The sequence below is a fragment of the Impatiens glandulifera genome, chromosome 3 (genome assembly GCF_907164915.1).
Source record: "Impatiens glandulifera chromosome 3, dImpGla2.1, whole genome shotgun sequence".
In the NCBI taxonomy this organism is placed as follows: domain Eukaryota; kingdom Viridiplantae; phylum Streptophyta; class Magnoliopsida; order Ericales; family Balsaminaceae; genus Impatiens; species Impatiens glandulifera.
The window spans coordinates 1,977,423-1,995,347 of NC_061864.1; the positions used below are offsets into that span (position 1 = coordinate 1,977,423).

Genomic DNA, 17,925 nt, shown 5'->3' on the forward strand with positions numbered 1-17,925 from the left:
ATTTATAATAATAATAATAATCTTTAAACAATATATATATATATATATATTATATATATTTCTCTTTTATAAATATTTATAATAATAATAATAATCTTTAAATTTTCTTTTTATGGTAATTACTAATTTATTTTTGATGAAAGATTTCATCAAAATTTAACATCTTTTTTATTATTATTTTTATTATTTCTGGATGAAATATTGTTACACTAAATTCTTTTTATATTTTAGATATTATTATATTTTTTTAATATATTATTTGTACACATGATTAACATCTTCATCAATTTCTTCCCCAATGACTCAATCCTCTCCACCTTCACTTTCGCCATCTCTAATTCTCTCCTCCTCCCGACGTCTATCATTGCCGGCTTCAACTCCCGCTATAAGATTTGGTAATAATAACAGATTAAATTTGAAAATGAATAAGATTAGATATGAAGAAACAGAGCAAAAGTGGAAACTAATAATTTTATATATAAATATTTATAATATATATAATTAATATATAACGAGGTTTAAAAAATAAACTCATCACAATCATTCATATGATCCAGATAATTTCTCATTCCTAATATATATCTTAATTATTTTATCACTCCTAATATATATATATATATATATATATATTTATTTCTCGTTCTTTTATAAATATTTATAATATATATAGTAATAAAAATCATCCAATTTTATTTTTATAATAATTATTAATTTATCTCTTATATATATTTATATATTATTTTTTCTCTATTAATTTTATATAAACTCATTAATAATTTATATATTTAATATTAAATATATATTTATTTTTATATATAAAAGAAGAGCCGTGGTCTCCCGCTCTATTGGAGAAGAGGAAAAGCGCGACTTGCTGAAGTAAGAAAGGAAGGAAAGAAAGAGAATATGGGCTACTGGAGTCTGGGCTGAATGTCTTCGGGCCTGTACATTTTTGTTAAGAAAATGGGTGTGCCGGATCTGTCTATATCGTTGGACCTGTAGCCCGCACGCCTAATAACATGAAGGCCCATCATTGTGGAATGGGTAAAAATACAAAGAAGGCCCATGTGACATGACTGTGTAGTGGGTAATACAAACAAGGCCCATGAATATGCTCAAAAATCATCAAAAAACCAAAACAATAGTCCATCCTTTATAAACTTTAAAAATTTAGTATTTATTAAAAATAATTGTTTAAAAAAATACTAATTATATAATTAAATATAAAATTAATTTAAGAACCAATGAAACTAAAAACTAAAAAGAAGTTATTCATTTATTTTGATAAAAAAAAAATAATAATTTATAATACAAATTTATTTTTATAAAATCTTAAAATCATAAAATTTAATTAGTTTATTAAATTATTTAAATCACTATAATTTTATTTTTTTTAAATTATAAAATTTAAATCAAGTTTTAACTGCTTTATTTACACCACAAACTTACATACTTGGTATGCAGAGAACAGGTTAACATATGGTTTGATCCAGATTGAAGTAACAAAACAAAAATATTTAATTATCTATCAAACAATTTTTTAAAAGTAATTTTAGATATAATTACTTTAAATAACATTTTAGATTTGATTATCTCAATATCTCATTGGCCGACCTTCCTATTTTCTTTTTTTAAATAAAGATTATCACATAAACAATTCTATATGGTAAAACAAAACCTCTGTCTTACCATGAAATTGCAAACCGTGAAATGCGGAAAGAAAGACGTGACTATAATTGTAATTGTATGTGAAAAAACAAAAAGAAAAATTAATAAAAGAAAGAAAGAAAGAAAGAAAGAAAGGTGTAATGTTTGTTGGTTGTGTAAGGTCGGAGAAGCACGTGGTGGTCGTTGGCCGCCGCACGAAGGTAGAACGTGGTGGGTCCCACTCACATAATATTGATGATGGTCTGTCTGTCTGTCTGTCGGTCTCTCTGTTTTGTTTACTTAACAACAATTGTCAGTCAGCAGCTGCATGCAGCAACAAATAACCCTCCATCAATCAATCACATGCAGTTTATTGTGATTTTTTTTTTTATTATTATTGAATAAAGATTATGGTATCATATTTTTTTTTATTATTATTGAATAATGTATGTTGTTATGTCTTAATTTAATTATTTACTTTTTCTGTAATAATATTATTAATTTATTATGGTATCATACATACATTAACTATTGACTATTGATCATAGTACAGAGAGAAGTATTGTTGGTAAGAAAAATATATGAAAACTGTTTCATCCTTTCAAAATATTTTTAATTAAAAAGTAAATTAAGATATTAGCTATTTTTAAGGTTATGGTGAGTAGTACATAGTTTGTTTTTTGGTTGATTAGATGATAACCGGTTAAACCTTTTTAGCAGTTTGAAACCTTTGGTTGCGTCGTGGACCTGTTTTATATATGGTCTAAGAAGTCTTGGAAATGTTGATATTAATTAATATGATTTAATTTTATTTTTTTAAAACGATTTACTCTCATTTAATTAAAAAAATTTAAAGAAGATAAATGAGTTTCAAGAAACAAAGCTAAATGCTAAACAGATCTTAGTTTTTGATGAAAACACTAACTGAATTACAGAAACAACAAACAATTGAATTACAAACAATTCATCAAACAATAACTATTTGAACCTTCTTTCTTTATAATTATTTTATAGGAAATATTCTACATTTGACTAAATTTCAACTGTCTTCATTAATTATAATTCCCCTTCATGTATGTATGAGAGCATTGTCATCAGAAACAATATTATTTCAAATTTTTATTTTTGTTCTCTTATTTATGATATGAATTATTGTATTTATTTCTCTCTAGGTATGGTAGACTAGGGCTCCAAAGAAACATTTGTAAACATTCGCGTAGAAGCTATCGCTCCTAGCATTTTTCTTTACGAGTTCTATGATTTAATTTCATATATTTGAAAAGTTAGTGATATTTATGTTCGGAATAAAATTGATCCACAATTTGGATACAAACACGCACTTTCCAAATATGTGGTCGATGCTTTCCTTTTTTTACTGCGCAGGTCGGGGCAATTGAGTTATTTGAGCTATCTTTTATTCCTTTTGTTTAATTATTAACATATATGTACGTTGATGTTGTCTAAATTAGATCAAACGGGGTTGAAAGATTATTTAACTTTTAAGAGTAAGAAAATGGAATGATGATTAGAATTAAGAAAGACATGGAGACAAAAGGATATGTTGGGAAGTTGTGCATGTTTCGGCCTTCGTGGTGGGGGCTCAACGCGATTGCTGGGGCTTTCCAAATCTACTATATATACACATCTAGGGTACTGTTTGGATTCTTCTTATATCTAAAATCTCATAATTAAATTTGTTAATTACTATATAGAACGTCGGCATGTTTTGTTAATTATATAGCCAATGGGAGTTGATGTTTTAAGATCCTGATCATGGATCATGTTTTTTATTTGTTTATTTTGTAGGCTTGTAACTTGTATCCAGTACCATATATTCATCAATCTTTATTTTTATATAATTTGATGATCTGAAAGTAAGTTTATTAAAGACCACAACTTCGACATTAGATATTTAATGAAGAATAAAGTTGAGGGACAAGGATCATGATTTAACACTATGTATATGGACCCTAGCTATTACAAAGGGCTAATCTTTCAATAATGTATACTTCTTTGTGCTTAGAAGAATAAATGTTTGGGGTCCTTATGACGATACCCCATAAATACAAGATGATGGTTGAGATATTATTGCATGGTCCATTTTATCATAATTTTGCTTAATATCTTGATAGAACATGGGGTTGTCTATTAAATCTATAGGATTCTTTCACATTACTAGCTAAGATTTGATTGATAAACAACAGTTGATTTTAATTAATTTCATTCCCTGATCGTTCCAAGAGACTTAGATCAATGTGGGCACGGTTCCAAAACCGACAACCCACGTGAGAAAACTAACTATTGTGTTATTTGAGGACTATGATTTGCTAAGAATTGAATTTTGTGGTTCTAAAAGATTTTTCAATGTAGGGTTTTAAGAGGATTTATACCCTAAATCACTCAATTCAGTGACAAAAATATTAATGTACCTTTATTTTTTATTCAAAATTTAAATATAAAAAGTATTATTTAAATTAATTAAAAATTCAAAAATAAAACCTATTCTTTCCTCAATAATAAAATAAAACCTCAAATAAGTTAAGTATATACTTCTCTATCAATATTGATAATTTAACCAATTATGGAATTTAATAAACTAAAAGATAATAATATATAAGGTATTGTTTGGTTGGATTATTCTTTAAATACAATCATAATTAAATATAATTTATTCAAGTCTCTATTTATCAACATCACTCAATTCAATAGTTAAAATATTAAAATATTTATATTTAAAATATATATATTAATATTTTTTTAAGTCTTTTTACAAAATAAAAACAAAAAATCACAAAAGAAAACCACCCGTCCTCAACATTTTTGTAAATAAACTCATACTTATTTAAATAACCCCGAACTCAAAACCTAACGGAGCCAAACGAGATCTACAAATAACTCGTTATTTTGTAGTATTATCTATTTTGGGTAGCTAGTGATGATAAACAGAAAATTAGTTGAATATTATTACTGCAAGACATTTATTCTTATGGAAAACTTTCAATGCTTCTAACATGAAGGTGTGAATCTGAATTTGAGCCATGTGAGTATCTTAGTGATCGGGAAGGAAAGAAAGAAAGAAAGGGACCGACCTCAAACGGACATTAAAGAGCATTGATCATCTATTTATCTTCGAATCATATGATTGGGTTCACACTAGTCTTCATTCATACTACTGTTTCTTTATTTTTTTTTAAAAAAAATTGAGCGCTATCATTCTTGCTTTATGGGCACGTTTGATTCTATACTTGTGTTTAGCGTTTGAGTAATAATCTGATATATTAATTTTACGTAATAAATTAAATATAAAAATTATAATTAATCATATTTTACGTTTAATTATAATCTAAATACATGTATATTTAATATAGGTCATGGGTTACAATTATTAAAGCAAGGACCGACCAATGATTAAGTCTCACGAGTATGAAACCATGTTAGTGTGTTTTTCAAGTGGGCCGGGCCTTAACAGTTAGCTAGCAACCGAACCATGTTGATTGACACATGTAGTGTTGCTGATTAATTAACCTTAGCTTAGCTTAGCTTAGCTAGTTTGGCATAAACCCATGTTATACTAATTATTTATGTTATTTAATATAATTAAACCCTATAACTGGATTATTATTTATAATTAACAGCCGCGATTAGTTAAACCGGTTCCAGACGGTGAGGATTCAGGTTATGGGAACGCTGAACACGCCGTGACCGTCACAAAACCGGCGCTATCCGGTCAATACGGAAACCTGTCGTTTTGACTGATCCACTTTTAATTTTTCTATTTTTTAAAATAAATAAATAAATAAATAAAAGGAAAAAGATAAAAATGTTTGTTTTTTCCTTTGGTCTTCCACTTCATCGGCTTCAATCGCGGGAGAAGGCCTTTCTATTTATTTATTTATTCATAAATTAACAGTTAATTAATAATTATATGTAAATGTAAACGCCACAGCATCGTCGGTGGCCATTTCTTTTTATTTTTTATTTTATTTTTTCGGTTATAAAAATAGTACAGTCAATCTTGAAAAAAATGTAGATGAGTATTTTTTGTCGAGTTGTCGAGCAACCGAATCACATTAGATATGGCTACTATTCAATACTCTTTTTTTTTTTTTTCTTTTTCTTTTTTTAATTCATATTTCCTTATCAATTTTATCTTTCAAATTATTATTTTAAAATAAACACTAGATCAAACAACAGTTATTCTATATAGTAAAATTCATATTTCCGGAACTAATACTCCATTTAAATTAGATATATTTTTAAATAATCTAGATATTTAAAATTTTATTCAGTTTTAAAATTAACATCGTTTTATTTTTATTACAATTTTTAGTATCTAACCTACTAAATTAAAAATAAAATAAAATTGCTGCCTATTAAAAATACATTGAATTGATATGGAAGTTTGTCTCATATTTAGGAGTCGTAATAACCTATTAAATTAAAATAAAAAGCATTAATTTCAAGTGAAATTTAACTAACAAGAATTAAGCCTTTATGATGAATTCAATTATAATTTAAAACATTTTAATTATAGTAATATGATATTAATGTTAGTTCAAACTAACTTCATAACTAATAAACAATTAAACAAAACTAAATTTTTAAGTGATTAAGCCTGATTTTGTAATTTAAAATTATATATATATATATATATATATATATATATAATATTTATATTAAAAATATTTGTAGAGTGGTATTAAAATTTGTATTAATAAAATTAGTGTAATATAACTCTTAATTCTCATTAACATATGGTAAACAATATACAAAAATAGAAGAGTTTTTGGAAAAAAAATTATTGGAATGATTATCTAAAATTTTGATAATTTTTCGATCTTATCGAAATTTAAAATTATTTTGTAGTTTTATTTATTTATTATTATTTTTTTCTTCACAATTATAATATTTCAACATATCTTTCACTATTTTTAATAAAAGTTTATTTATTTTTTTTAATAAAAAACTCTCAATAAAAAAATAATAAATATTTAGACTAAGTTTTTAGCACTTGGTATACGTTTACTTTTGAGAACACAATCATTCTTCAGTAGCATTGAATCATTTTAAACTTGAAATTAATTTTCTAAAAGTCTCAAATATTATATTTTCTTTAAATATTTTCTGAAAAAATGATTTAATCAGTACGTAATGTTAATAATTTTGATATTTTAAAATTCTTTTGTCCAAATAAGACACCTAACTGCTACTAGTCTAGTACTAGTGGTAAGTTGTAACTGCAACATGTGTTTAACTTTTGTCCCCCACTAGGTAGTTACAAAATTGTTAGGAATGTAATTTTATTTTTATAAAATATATTAATTAAGAAACAAAAACAGTTAATTTAAAAATAAAATCCCACATCACATTGTTCTATGTAATAATATATACTGTATATATAATTGTTGAAGAAATGCAGTAATTTCCTGCTATGCTATGCTATGCTATGATCTGTAGAAGAATCCAAATCCCACCTTCCCAGGAAAGAAGCTCTTTAGAACACTCTGTTCTTCTTCTTCTTATTATTACAGAGTTACCCTCTTTCTTTGGTTAAATTCTCTCCCTCTCCCTTCTTCCATCCATAAATACAAATCCTTCTCTTTCCCCAAAATCCCATTCCCTCTTCTTCCTCTTCTGAGCTTAATCGATCAGCATTGTTAAGTTGGTCGGCCTGTAATTAATAATGTCTCCTTTGCTTCTTCTGCTCTTCTGTTTTCTAATTCCTGGAGCTTTCGCCGGCGGCCATGATTATGCCCAAGCTCTCACAAAGGGTGTCATGTTCTTTGAAGCTCAGAGATCTGGTTATCTCCCTAGTAATCAAAGAATCCAATGGAGAGGCAATTCTGGTCTCGCGGATGGAAAGATCAACGGGGTATTAATTATAGATTAGAATCAAAATGTTATAACTTTTAATCATGGAAGTGTAAAAAAAATGGGTATAACTAACTAACTTGGTTTTGATGCAGGTGGATTTGGTGGGAGGATATTATGATGCAGGGGATAATGTGAAGTTTGGATTGCCAATGGCGTTCACGATAACAATGTTGTCATGGAGCACACTGGAATACGGAGGGCAAATGGGTGGAGCTGGAGAGCTTGATAATACATTGGAAGCTATTAAATGGGGAACTGATTATCTCATTAAAGCTCATCCTCAGCCCGAAGTTCTTTACGGAGAGGTATTTATCTTATTATTTATTAGTATGAACCCTAATAATAATGTTCATTAATAATTCATTCATTGATTGATTGATTGATTATAGGTAGGAGATGGGAATACAGATCACTACTGTTGGCAGAGACCAGAGGATATGACTACATCACGTCAAGCTTACAGGATCGACGTTAACAATCCTGGATCTGACCTCGCCGGTGAAACGGCCGCCGCCATGGCTGCCGCTTCTATTGTTTTCCGACACCGTGACGCTTCTTATGCCAAGGAGCTTCTATCTCATGCTCAACAGGTGTGTGTGTTGTCTGGTTTTGAAATCTAGACCGTTCAAAAATATGATTAAAAAAACATTCAAACTCAAGACAAAATACATGTGCCCTGTATTAAATAGGGGGGATTATTTTCCATTGTTTTACGCTGCTTCTTCGTGTCAGCCATCCACGTTAAACATCCGTAAAAATCGGTTCTTTAGGATTGTCGGTGCTATTATAGTACTAGCTAGCCTGCTTAATTGGTCCCACCACCTAATTTGATTTCTTTTTCTTTTTACTTTTGATCATTTCAGCTGTTTGAATTTGCGGACAAATACAGAGGGAAATACGATGGCAGCATCTCCGTTGCTCAAAAGTACTACCGATCAGTCAGTGGATACGCAGTATGTGATCTGATCCCAACCACATGAAGAATCTAGAAAATATTTACATAATTGTAAAATATATATTTATAAGATTGATTTGTAAAATTATTATAGGATGAATTGCTTTGGGGAGCAGCCTGGTTATACAAGGCCACCAACAACCCATATTACTTAAGCTATCTGGCTAACAATGGTGAAGCCCTCGGTGGAACGGGTTGGGCCATGACCGAATTCGGATGGGACGTCAAGTATGCCGGAGTTCAAACCCTTGTTGCTAAGGTAAATCAAATCAAATAAAACAGTTTTTTGTTTTTGATATTTAATGTTGTTGTTGGTGCTAATTGCAGCTACTCATGGGAGGGAAAGCAGGTTCATATGTAGATGTGTTTGAAAAGTATCAAGAAAAGGCAGAGTATTTCATGTGTTCTTGTCTAGGAAAAGGAACAAACAATGTTCAGAAAACACCAGGCGGTCTCATTTTCAGGCAAAGATGGAACAACTTGCAGTTTGTAACCAGCGCTTCCTTCCTCCTCACTGTCTACTCCGATTACTTGTCATCGGCTAACAAGAACCTCCATTGTGCCTCCGGCACTGTCTCCCCTGACGAGATCCTTTCGTTTGCGAAATCTCAGGTTGGTTACTTATAATTTAAAACAATTCAAACCAAATTATCAATTCTTACAATAAATTCACTCAGGTGGACTACATTCTTGGAGACAATCCGAGAGCTACTAGTTATATGGTTGGATATGGAAACAACTACCCACAACAAGTTCATCACAGGGGATCTTCAATTGTTTCGTATAAGGTTGATTCGACTTTTGTTACTTGTCGGGGAGGTTATGCCACTTGGTTTAGTCGTAAGGCTAGTGATCCGAATCAACTCACGGGTGCAATTGTTGGGGGTCCTGATGCCTACGATAACTTTGCTGATCAAAGAGATAACTATGAGCAAACTGAACCTGCCACCTATAACAATGCTCCTCTCCTCGGCACTCTTGCCCGTTTACATGGCGGCCAAAGCAGCTATAACCAGCTCCTACACGAGGGTAATTAAAGACTTTTCTGGATCTAGATTAAGCTCATTATCCGTTTGAGTTTTATTTAGCTAAACTTTTGGATCATATTTGTTTTTGTTTTTGCAGAAATCATCTTTCCAGCATCGAAAACAACACAACCTAATCCAGCTCCTGAAGCCATAGTCTCACATGAGAAAAGTACCTTATCTTCAATTGACATTGCCATTGAACAGAGGAAAACTTCTTCATGGGATCACGAGGGGAAGACTTACTACAGATATTCGACAACCCTGACGAACAATTCAGGGAAAACAGTGAAGAATCTGCAGCTGTCTATATCGAAACTCTATGGTCCTATATGGGGGTTGACGAAATCTGACATTGTCGCGGATTCATACGTGTTCCCAGCTTGGATGGAATCATTACCATCGGGAAAGAGCTTGGAATTCGTTTACATTCATGCAGCCTCTGAAGCAGACGTATCAGTTAAAAGTTATACGTTGGGATAGAAGATTACATTGAGAAATCTTGATGGAACTACTAGTACAAATGTGCATTACTTTGTTTAGTTTAGTTGTCAGTTACTTGCTGATGATGAGTTGTTAGGTTTGAAATAAGGAAAAAAAAAAGGTATTATGAAGATTGGATGGAGGAAGAAGGGAGTGAAGAGACGAAGATTTAAGATGAAGTGCTCATCCTCTTTCTCTCCTCCATTTCATAACTTCTAGTTCTGCTGCATTATTTCTTTCAATGATCATGATATATAGTTTAGTAGAGTGTGTCCTTTGAGAAAACAAGATACAATTTCCTTTCATTTCCTCGAACAAAATATCTGTTTTTATCTTCGATCACTCTTTATTGATTTGTTTGTGAAATTAGTTAGAAAAACTTTTCTTTCCCAACTAAAAAAAGTATGGGGAGGTTAAGCACATAGCCCAAACTTGACGTCTGACAGGCTCGAACCCAGAGGTTAAGCACATAGTCCAAACTTGGCGTCTGACGGGCTCGAACCCAGTACCTCTCAAGAAAAAAAAAATGTGGCTACAAGGGAGTTAATTGTTAAGCACATAACCGTAAACACATTTAATTTGGCGTAAAATTTACCGGATGTTGGACTTTGGACTCGTACATCTCAAAAATATCCGACTCTTATTGTTACTGTAACAGACTACCTAGTAACGTTAATTCCCCTTCAAGAAAGGCATTTCAAGAAAGGCATTACCTATTCAGGATATGTCACATATATCTAAGGTGTTCAAAAATTATAAAGGATATATATATTGTTTTTTTGGTTAAATGATCACATTTGAAAACATTGTTTTTTTATGCATAAATCTTTTAAAAATTAATTTTGTTAAAGAAAAAATAATAATTAATTTTTATTTGTTTAGTACACTACATACCCAAGTTAAAGAAAAATAAAAGGGTTTAGTCTTATGTAGTGCACTTTAGTTATAAAAACTTTAATATTTAAAAAAGTAAGGGATTGAGAAATCCAGATCTAGTATGTAGGTCTAATTTCACCGCATGAAGTTTGATCTTCACTGTAAGTGATTCGATTTCAAGTAAGGGATTTTGCTAGAACCCATTCTAGCCAAATTCCACGGCACTTGTCCGATTTCTCCTAATCGGATTCTCGATTAAGCAAGTTTCGAAATGATTGGTAACTCGATGATTCAAGTCTCTGCACACCCTGCAGTGCTATCTTCTCCTTCATCATTCATTTCTAGCGCTAACATCCATGCCAAATTCTCCCCTTATTTGCCCCCAAAGCCGCACAAAAGGATCTTGAGAACCAGAGCTGCTGCTTCTTCTTCTTCTTCTTCCTCCGCCGCCGCACAACAGCCGTCAGATTCGAAGAACAACTCTATAGCCAATATTTTCGATGTACCTCGTGCCCTTTGGAGGAAAACCTTACGCCCTATGCGCGATTTTGGGTTTGGCAGAAGGAGCATTTGGGAAGGTGGGGTTGGGTTGTTTCTTGTGTCTGGCACGGTTCTTCTAGCTCTAACTTTAGCTTGGCTCAAGGCTTTCCAGGTCAGGTCCAAATTCAGGAAATATCTGGCCGTATTCGAGTTTTCTCAGGCCAGTGGGATCTGCACCGGCACACCGGTTCGTATCCGAGGAGTTACCGTGGGCAATGTTGTTCGTCTTACTCCTTCTTTGAAGAACGTCGAAGCTGTTGTCGAGGTTAATCCCATTCATTTCTCTTAAATCTTTTAAATCTTGTCCTGCTTAAATTCTGCATTTACTGACATATATATATGTATGTATGTTACGATCGGTTTATTATAGGTTGAAGATGATAAAATCATTATACCTAAGAATTCGCTTGTTGAAGTGAACCAGTCAGGTTTATTAATGGAAACCCAAATTGATATCACACCTAGAGACCCAATTCCATCTCCTTCGGTTGGACCCCTTGATGCCAACTGTATCAAAGAAAATTTGATTGTATGCGACAGACAAAAGATGAAGGGTTCTCAGGGTGTGAGTTTGGATGAATTGGTTGGGATTTTCACTAGACTTGGTCGTGAAGTTGAGGAAATAGGTATTGCCAATGCCTATTCCCTGGCTTACCGTGTTGCAGCTGTTATAGAAGAGGCAAGACCATTGCTGACAAAGGTGTGATTCTTCTCCTTATCTGAATCTCTTAACTTTGTTTTCTTCGATAACACGAATTGTTACTTCCTGGAATGTGCTTTTATGTTTCACTAGGTTGGGTTATCACGATCTTTGCTACTGCAATGAGAGGATATATTCTAATGCAGGTAAATGTTGTTTTTGGTTTAGTAATGTTTCAGATACAAGCCATGGCTGAAGATGTTGAACCATTGTTATCTGAGGTTCGCGAGAGTGGTCTGTTAAGGGAAGTTGAAGCCTTAACCAAAAGCCTTACACTGGCTTCGGAAGATTTAAGGTCAATTATATTGTTAAATCTCTTTGTCAAATGTGTTCCTATATATTTGGATAATGATTTTACTAATGCAATGCAGAAGAGTAAACTCGTCAATTATGACCCCAGATAACACCGAACTGATTAGGAAGTCCATATATACGCTAATCTTCACTCTGAAAAATGTCGAGGTACATGATTTAATGTTTTTGATTGATTGATTGATTGAATGAATGAATCTTTTTGAGGTATCAAACATTTGTTTTGTTTTACTGCAGAATATAAGCTCCGATGTTTTGGGATTCACTGGAGATGAAGCCACTAGAAAGAACTTGAAACTGCTGATTAAGTCTCTCAGCAGGCTGTTGTGATAGGTTTGATCCAGTTTTGATTTATGAAGTTGTGTTTTTATTAGTTGTTCATGAAAAAGAAAGAATTTATCCTTCTTCTTCTACTACTGCTGTTGTTATATTGTCACAGATTTACTTGATCATCCTGCAAGTATTATGAACTGTTGAGGGGGAAAGGGAATATATATTTGATTTTCTATTTGACATTTGAATTCCATTTTTAATCTTAATTGCAAGTATTAGTTGAATTACATAATTCATAATTGAGATCCATTCTTGTTTACAGTACATTATTACTATGACTGCTTACCCTTCTTATGAACATGAAGAAACCTTTTGCAGACAAACCAAACAAGACCTATTAAAAAAGAGAAACATCATTTTACATTAGTGGGGGAAAATTAGTCTTTTTCAATTTCATGAGAAGACATAATCAACAACTCTTAAGAACTTCTAGAAACCAACAACAACAAAAAAAGAATGATAAAATGAAAATTCTTGTCTGCCAAACAAATAATAATCACACAACAGACTTTATTACGAATGGTTCCAAATTTGACTCACTATCTACACCACAAAGCGAAGCAAAGAATAACACGGCTAAAGTCATTATCAACAGCCAAGCAAAAGTCACATTCAAACACTAATTGTGCTGAAAACAAACAGGGCATAAGACCAAAACAATGCCTAGACAACACTCGCCTCCTAGGATGGAACACCAAATTGAAGCAAACCCTCAAACTCTAATTATACATCAATATTTTCAAAAGCATCAAATCTAATAACATTCTTCTGTTTTGGTTTATCAATCAATATATAGTTTACATTAAACATTGGATTTTCCACAAAGAGTTTTTACTATTCTATCTATAGAACCAAGTAAAACCAACAAATAAATATAGGATAACCATTAGTAAAAATCCAAACAACCCATTACATTCACTTCCCCGAGCTTATTGGACGCGAGACAAGTTACAAACTCGGGGCGGAGGTTTATGATGATAATAATAATAATAATAATAATAAAGTCATTAAAATTCACTACTACTTCCTACCAGTTTGTACTATTTTAAGTTAAGGTCTCCTTCCTTCCTTCCTTACTTACCCACTAAGGCCAATGTAATCACCTAAACAGCATGGATAGGATTGTTGCTGCTAGAGCCGGCTGTTGAATTCCCAGAAGCTGGATTGGCATGAAAAGCAGACTGCCTTGTCGAACCGTCAAGCAGTTTTAGGGATAGAGATGGATCCCCATTTCCATCTGATTCAGCTATGCTCAGTTTAGACATTCCAACAAGTTCATCTACATTGATTGGGCTTTTCGAATGAACAGCAGTTGGCCTAACCACTTGGTGAGTCTCTATAATAGCAGGCTGCTGCTGCTCCTGGTTATTATAAGCAGGAGGAGAAGGCCATATGGGAACAGAATATGGAAAGAATGAAGGGACAAATGCGGGATACAGAACTGGATAATAGCATGGCTGAGCATCTGGAATTTGGGGGACTTGTTCTGGTTCTTCTTCATTGAAGTTGGTGGTGGAATCCATTGATTCTATCTCTATCTCTTCCTCTAGAGCTGGAGGAGATGGTAAGGAGAAAATGCCCTGTGTTTCGCCTTGTGGAGGAGGGTTTTCTGCAAAGAAATCGTGAGACACCATCGGAGCAGCACCGTCTCCTCCCTGTAAAGAAGCAAACAAACAAACGCAGGTATAAGAAGCGTGTATAAACAAAACAAACGGTGACATTAACAAATGTTTCTTTACTAACTTCGTCAGCTACAATGTCAAAGAGGCTGGAGCGTCTCTTCCGTCTGGAAACATTGCATTGCCTGATGAAATACTTCTGAGCATGGCTTGCAACCTGAGTGGGTGTTCTTGAGATGACGAAATTGCGGGATATCCCACGCCAATCTCCTTTTCCCAGCTTCTGCAAACCAAGTAAGAACATTCTATGTTCCTCTTCTGTCCATGGAACACCTGCAAATTCCAAACAGACAATTTGTTTTTGTTTCTCCTCCACTATAATAACAATTGAATTGAACCAATAAATATAGATGTAGATCGTTTCAAATTAGAATCTTCAATCAATGCCTATCAAGTAAGGTTCAGGGTCTTAGCAGAATTTCACAACCAACCAATTTTACAGATCCGAACATAGAAATTCTCTCAAGGTAAAATAATCACAGAAAGAATTCAGAACAAAAGAAAAATCGAACCTTTCTTCCTTTCCCTACTCGAAGATGACCCAGCAACGAAATCCTCAGACGCATATCCGTCTCCGGCACCATGTTCCGGCGTATCCCCAGGTGAATCGTGACTTCCTCCGGCGATTCCGTTCAAAGGGGTGCCGTTATTGGATCCGGATCCCGTATAGTGAGCCAAATTCCCCATGCTGGCACTCTTCCGAATCAACCCGTCCGTCAATCGGACTCCAAATAGCTTGACCCCTCTATTTGGACAAGTACGAGAATTGTGCCCATTGTGACTGCAATGGGAACACCTCCGCGTCATGGCCGCTGCCTCCTCCTCCTCTAAACAGAAATTCCGATCAAACCCAGATAGATAGATAGATAGATAGATAGATAAATAGATAAACAGATAGAACAGCCAACAAAGTTACATGATCCGAAAGAAAGAACAGGGTTTTGCGAATTGTAAGTCCTCGAGATTGTTTATGGGTTTGGTCGAGTATCGGTTGAAGCAAGTATCTTTAAGCTTCCTACAAGTTTACTCTCCTGGCTTGGCTGGCTGGCTGGCTAGCTGGATAAGAGAGAGAAGAAGCAAACGGATCACAACACAAATATACAATCCATAAATTAGGTTTTACACAGAAAGGGAAATAATGGGCTGCTTCAAGCGTGTACTTTCACAGATGGTGTACCTCTTACAAGGACCGTCCATTTAATCCATCATCTTGTTTTTTATTTCAAAGGATAAAACCAGCTTTCACACATTAATTATATCTTTCCTTTTTTATTTTATCCTCTTATTTATATTACATATCCTATTAATTAATCACATCCCAAACAGATATTTAGCTCTTTTAAAATGATCACATTTTTTATATTTATAATTATAATAATAGATTAAAAAATGTGAGATTTAATTCTCACTAAAAAAAAATATTAATATATTACTAGACTAGGAATTATATCAGTTATGACAATTTATTTTTTTTTGTATGGAAGAAGATTATTGTCAAGCTATTTTAATAGATTAATATTATTAAATAAAATAAATAATAAATAAATTGATAGAAATCATGTTATTTTTAAAAACTAATTGTATTAAAAAAATCAAATACAATGAAAATTGATTAAATCTTCATTGAATATTTTAATTTATTTTAGAAATTAAATGATATTTTCTATTAAAATTAAAAGTTATTACCAAATTCAATTGAAAACATTTATGGTATTAAATTATTACATTATTTTAATATAATATTTTTGTTTTTTAAAAAGATTCATGTAATATTATATAAATAATAATTTAATATAATATTATTTTTAAAAGGATAGAATTTAAAATAATATAAACTTTGTAACTATTAAAATATTATATTATTTTTTATTCTTGGAAATATATATATATATTAAAAATGATAAAAATTATTTATACGCATTATATTACAAAAATAAACTAAATTAAATAAATAAAACGTTACGAAACTCGTAAGTATTGAGACGAACAATTAACTCCCGACGGACTTTACCGACTTTTTAGAATTAATTTCAGAAAATATCATAATAATAATAATAATATTATAAATGATACGCATCAGACGATTATGATAAATAAAAATTAGACAATTTCTCTCTAACCAGATAGTACACCAAAAATTAATTGAAATGTTAATCCAATTTTGTAAATATGTCATATAGCCGTATCAATTGAATTTATCAACAACTACCTAAAGACTCGGGCATCACTTAATGAATCTAAGTGATACTTCACAAATGATTTAAGATATTAGACACTCTTCGAAAATTCAAAAGTAAGTAAATTGCCGATTCAACTCCTCGTGACACATACAATAACGACTAACTGTAATACAATTTTTTTTCATTAACATATCATCCGTGTAAGAAAAAAAATATTATTATTATTATTATTAATGTGAAAACATAGTATATATATATATATATATATATATATATATATATATATATATATATATATATATATATATATATATATATATATATATATATATATATATATATATATATATATTCATTTTCTCAATTTTTTTTAATTTAACTATCATCATTCTTTTTAATATATATGGACTATTTAAATATATATATATATATATTATTATTATTATAAGTTAAAATAATTCACGTTTGTTTTTACACTATTAAGATTTTTTTTTAAAAATTCAATTGAATTATTAACAATAACAAAGAAAAATAAAAATATATACTTATTAAACATCAGTCTGTGCACAAATTTATGTTCGTCCCGGTTTGATTCCGCCACATTATATATATAATACCTTTATTTTTTATATTCCATCTAACCTAACATGATTTAAAGGATAATAATATAAGTGTTACATTGTCCCCCTTTTTTTTACTGTATCTATTTGAACCATTCAAAAAATTATATTACAATATTATATTTAAAAAATTCTATCATACGATTACATTTTAACTATATGATTATCAGACATTTTCATATCTTTTAATATTAATATTTTTTTTTACTGTTTAGAGTTGTTTTTAAGGGCATAACACAAACACACAATACCTAAATATGCAGGAGACGAATGAGTAATTATTCTCATCGCTGCCTTAGTCTGCAACATCCATGTTTGGAAATGAAATATAGCACATGTGTTGTCGTTTAAGAAGGAAGTTGAAGTATTCATTTCAAGATGAAGGTGAAAGCTTTGCCTTTTAGGATTTAGAAAAATGAATATACACATATAAAGATAAATTTTTACATATTTCAATAAAAATTAATAGTTTTATAATATTTTAAATGGTTTTAAATATTTAGATATAAATTTAAAATTTAAAATAAATGTATAATAAGTAATTTTAAAAAATATATATAAATATTTACACGGAGTAATTTCAAACAAAAATGAAAATGAATTGATCAATTTATAAAAAAATAAAAAATAAATAAATAATGAATCTATATAATTGAGGACATATTTTAAATTTAATTAGATGTATATGTACTGTTGTACCTTTT

The 17,925-nt window shown here is 31.1% G+C and overlaps 3 protein-coding genes across 4 annotated transcripts; 2 read left to right on the forward strand and 1 right to left on the reverse strand.

Moving 5' to 3' along the window:
• The first annotated feature begins 7,219 nt into the window (after nucleotides 1-7,219).
• LOC124931261 (endoglucanase 6) lies at nucleotides 7,220-10,086 on the forward strand. The gene is made up of 8 exons (XM_047471691.1): nucleotides 7,220-7,516; nucleotides 7,611-7,823; nucleotides 7,908-8,108; nucleotides 8,382-8,471; nucleotides 8,568-8,732; nucleotides 8,801-9,085; nucleotides 9,151-9,502; nucleotides 9,599-10,086. The coding sequence occupies exons 1-8, from the start codon at nucleotides 7,328-7,330 to the stop codon at nucleotides 9,979-9,981; spliced, it is 1,878 nt and encodes a 625-aa protein (XP_047327647.1). The 5' UTR covers nucleotides 7,220-7,327; the 3' UTR covers nucleotides 9,982-10,086.
• An 875-nt stretch (nucleotides 10,087-10,961) lies between these two features.
• Nucleotides 10,962-12,930, forward strand: LOC124932272 (protein TRIGALACTOSYLDIACYLGLYCEROL 2, chloroplastic). The gene is made up of 5 exons (XM_047472888.1): nucleotides 10,962-11,662; nucleotides 11,768-12,097; nucleotides 12,277-12,392; nucleotides 12,469-12,559; nucleotides 12,647-12,930. Exons 1-5 carry the CDS (start codon nucleotides 11,129-11,131, stop codon nucleotides 12,737-12,739), a joined length of 1,164 nt encoding a protein of 387 aa, XP_047328844.1. The 5' UTR covers nucleotides 10,962-11,128; the 3' UTR covers nucleotides 12,740-12,930.
• A 704-nt stretch (nucleotides 12,931-13,634) lies between these two features.
• Nucleotides 13,635-15,500, reverse strand: LOC124931339 (transcription factor MYBS3). 2 transcript variants are annotated; one of them, XM_047471783.1, is made up of 4 exons: nucleotides 15,338-15,499; nucleotides 14,934-15,248; nucleotides 14,486-14,694; nucleotides 13,635-14,397 (listed from the first exon to the last, which is right to left on the reverse strand). In XM_047471783.1, exons 2-4 carry the CDS (start codon nucleotides 15,226-15,228, stop codon nucleotides 13,846-13,848), a joined length of 1,056 nt encoding a protein of 351 aa, XP_047327739.1. In that variant the 5' UTR covers nucleotides 15,229-15,248; nucleotides 15,338-15,499; the 3' UTR covers nucleotides 13,635-13,845. The 2 variants fall into 2 exon arrangements, with proteins under 2 accessions (XP_047327739.1, XP_047327738.1); XM_047471782.1 differs by having other exon boundaries at nucleotides 14,934-15,500.
• Between the last annotated feature and the right edge of the window lie 2,425 nt (nucleotides 15,501-17,925).

Bases quoted from the DNA above. Each gene is read 5' to 3' on its own strand.
- LOC124931261 (XM_047471691.1), top strand. From the start codon at position 7,328: ATGTCTCCTTTGCTTCTTCTGCTCTTCTGTTTTCTAATTCCTGGAGCT. The intron at 7,517-7,610 runs GTATTAATTATA...GTTTTGATGCAG, and splicing joins CGGATGGAAAGATCAACGGG to GTGGATTTGGTGGGAGGATA. The intron at 9,503-9,598 runs GTAATTAAAGAC...TTGTTTTTGCAG, and splicing joins TAACCAGCTCCTACACGAGG to AAATCATCTTTCCAGCATCG.
- LOC124931339 (XM_047471782.1), bottom strand. From the start codon at position 15,228: ATGACGCGGAGGTGTTCCCATTGCAGTCACAATGGGCACAATTCTCGT. The intron at 14,695-14,933 runs GTTCGATTTTTC...TGGAATTTGCAG, and splicing joins GAGTAGGGAAAGGAAGAAAG to GTGTTCCATGGACAGAAGAG. The intron at 14,398-14,485 runs GTTAGTAAAGAA...GCTTCTTTACAG, and splicing joins TTGACATTGTAGCTGACGAA to GGAGGAGACGGTGCTGCTCC.
- LOC124932272 (XM_047472888.1), top strand. From the start codon at position 11,129: ATGATTGGTAACTCGATGATTCAAGTCTCTGCACACCCTGCAGTGCTA. The intron at 11,663-11,767 runs GTTAATCCCATT...GGTTTATTATAG, and splicing joins ACGTCGAAGCTGTTGTCGAG to GTTGAAGATGATAAAATCAT. The intron at 12,560-12,646 runs GTACATGATTTA...GTTTTACTGCAG, and splicing joins TCACTCTGAAAAATGTCGAG to AATATAAGCTCCGATGTTTT.